Source organism: Helobdella robusta (genome assembly GCF_000326865.2).
Source record: "Helobdella robusta unplaced genomic scaffold HELROscaffold_129, whole genome shotgun sequence".
Lineage (NCBI taxonomy): Eukaryota > Metazoa > Annelida > Clitellata > Rhynchobdellida > Glossiphoniidae > Helobdella > Helobdella robusta.
The window spans coordinates 74,404-76,868 of NW_008703711.1; the positions used below are offsets into that span (position 1 = coordinate 74,404).

Here is a 2,465-nt window from a genome sequence, read left to right on the forward strand (position 1 = left end):
ACAATACATCACAAAACACAAAATACAACTAAAAAAATCATCATAAAAAACATAGCATCAAAATCAGAACAGCAACACAACAACAACAACATTATCAACAACAACAACATTATCAACAACAACAACATTATCAACAACAACAACATCAACATGGCAACAACAACATAGCAACAACAGCAGCAACAACAGCAACATCAACAACAACATAACAACAACAGCAATAACATCAACAATAACAACATCACAACAGCAACATAGCCACAACAACAACAACATCATGAACAACAACATAACAACAACAACATAGCAACAACAACAACAACATAGCTACAACAACAACAACACAACAACAACAACAAAACAGCAACTTACTCCAATCATTCCCTCGAGATCTCTAGTGAGCAGCTCGTAACTGCAAACATCCAACATGGAGTAGCACAATGCGAGGATCACATCCAATCCCTGCATGTATGGACGGACGGACGGATGCATGGATGGAGTGATGATGGATAGATGGATGAATGAATAGATAGATAAATGAATAAGTAGAGGAAAGGACAGACGGTTGAGTAAATGAATTAAATGATTCTTTAATAAATTGATAGATTGCTAGATTAATGATTATAGATGGATAGATGAATGGATGAATGGATGGATGAATGAATAGATGAATGAATAGATGAATGAATGGATGAATGAATGGATGAATAAATGATTGGATGGATGAATGGGTGGATAAATAGATGGATGCATATTTGTAAATAAATGAATAAAGTGATAACCTCGACGAGGAAGAGGTCAACAACCCTGCTGGCCAATGATGGACTGAATGTGATGGTAAAGAGGCTGAGGAACCAGGAAGATGCGTACATGGAGGCAAACATGCCGTGCATCTGGAAGTGCTTGTGCAGTCGCGGGTTCAAATCCTGGCAAGGGAAAAATTTCAATAATATTCGATTCGGTCACTTTTTGTAGAAAAGAACTCTCACCTTTGATAATCATCATTTATATCATTGTTATCATTATTATCTTCATAAAACTTATCTTTCTTCATCATCAACTTTACAATTAGTTTTAATTTTATTATGTTAAATAAAATTTTTCGCTGTAAGCCATCGTGTGTGCAATTGTCAAACTCATCCGATAATTATTAATTATCTTATTTTCATGAATGAAACGAGACACCACAAACATACGATTTTCTTTCTCTCTTTCTAACTCTCTCACTATCTTTTCAAATTTCTTTTTCATTTTCTTCTCTTCAACCTTCATTCCTTCTCTCCATCTTAATCAACTCTCACCTGTCTCACCGTTCTCCACCAACCAACTCTCACCTGTATCATGTTCTCCAATTGGAAGAGAGATAGATCCACTCCACTCATTCCAGGGATGTACATGCGTCTCAACTTGTACTTGCCCATCATCTGCACGAAGACTGCAAACGCTTCCTCCTCTGGCATCTGGCGAATTATAAAGATTTCATTCGGTTTCATTAACTTTTCTATTTTGATTGAAATAAAATGATCACCAGAGGTCAGAGGTTAAATAAAATTTCTTCTGAGGATTTCTTAAATATAAAATAATTTTTTTATTACTGCACGAACGTAAAATTATGAACATGCCCTTAAATATTCATAACTAACAAAAACTCACAAGCCTACAACAATTCCGATGAACTTCATAGGAATAAATTACCAAAATCAAAACAATAACTCTTAATAATGCTCCTAAAAACATTATCTCAACATTTAAAAATGCATTTTTTTGTACAAAATGTTTGTAGTTTAATAAACGCGTTGTGTGGTGTGATGTGTGGTGTGGTGTGTGTGTGGTTTGTGTGTGTGGTGTGTGTGTGACGTGGTGTAAACCTGAGTGAGGATGAGAGCAACGACGAAAGCCATACCCTGGCAGTAGCCAACTTCCTGGTCGTACAACGAGTAAGCCTGGTGATGGTGGTGGCAGAAGATGTGGTGATGATGTGAGAAATGATGATGACGACGACGATGATGACGATGACGACAATGATTGTAATGACGATGACGACAATCATGTCGATGATGATGATGATGATGATGATGATGATGATGATGATGATGATGATGATGATGATGATGATGATGATAAGGTGAAAATAAAATGATGATAATGAGGCATGATAAAAATGATAATGATTCACGTAAATGGAAATAGTCTCTATGTTAATGAGTAGAATGATGAAATTGATCACAGCGATCATGTGGTCATCATCATCATCATCGTCATCGTCATGCATGTTAATCAGATGCTGGCACCTGAATTTAAACACTCTCATTGCTTTAAACATCATCGTTATCGTCGTCTTCATCATCTTATCATCGTCATCATCGTCATCATCATCGTCATCATAATCTTATCATCGTATTTGTCATCATCATCGTCGTCATCATAATCTTATCATCGTAATCGTCATCATCATCATCATCGTG

At 36.1% G+C, this 2,465-nt stretch overlaps 1 protein-coding gene across 1 annotated transcript in view; it reads right to left on the reverse strand.

The window, feature by feature from the left end:
- Positions 1–375: 375 nt before the first annotated feature.
- Positions 376–2,465, reverse strand: part of HELRODRAFT_143678 (hypothetical protein) — a gene marked incomplete at both ends in the record, with an annotated part of 3,036 nt that continues 946 nt past the window's right edge. The window contains 4 exons of the mRNA XM_009014029.1: positions 376–462; positions 783–926; positions 1,335–1,460; positions 1,869–1,943. Coding sequence (XP_009012277.1) covers positions 376–462; positions 783–926; positions 1,335–1,460; positions 1,869–1,943 — 432 coding nt within the window. The remainder of the gene's footprint in view (positions 463–782; positions 927–1,334; positions 1,461–1,868; positions 1,944–2,465) is intronic.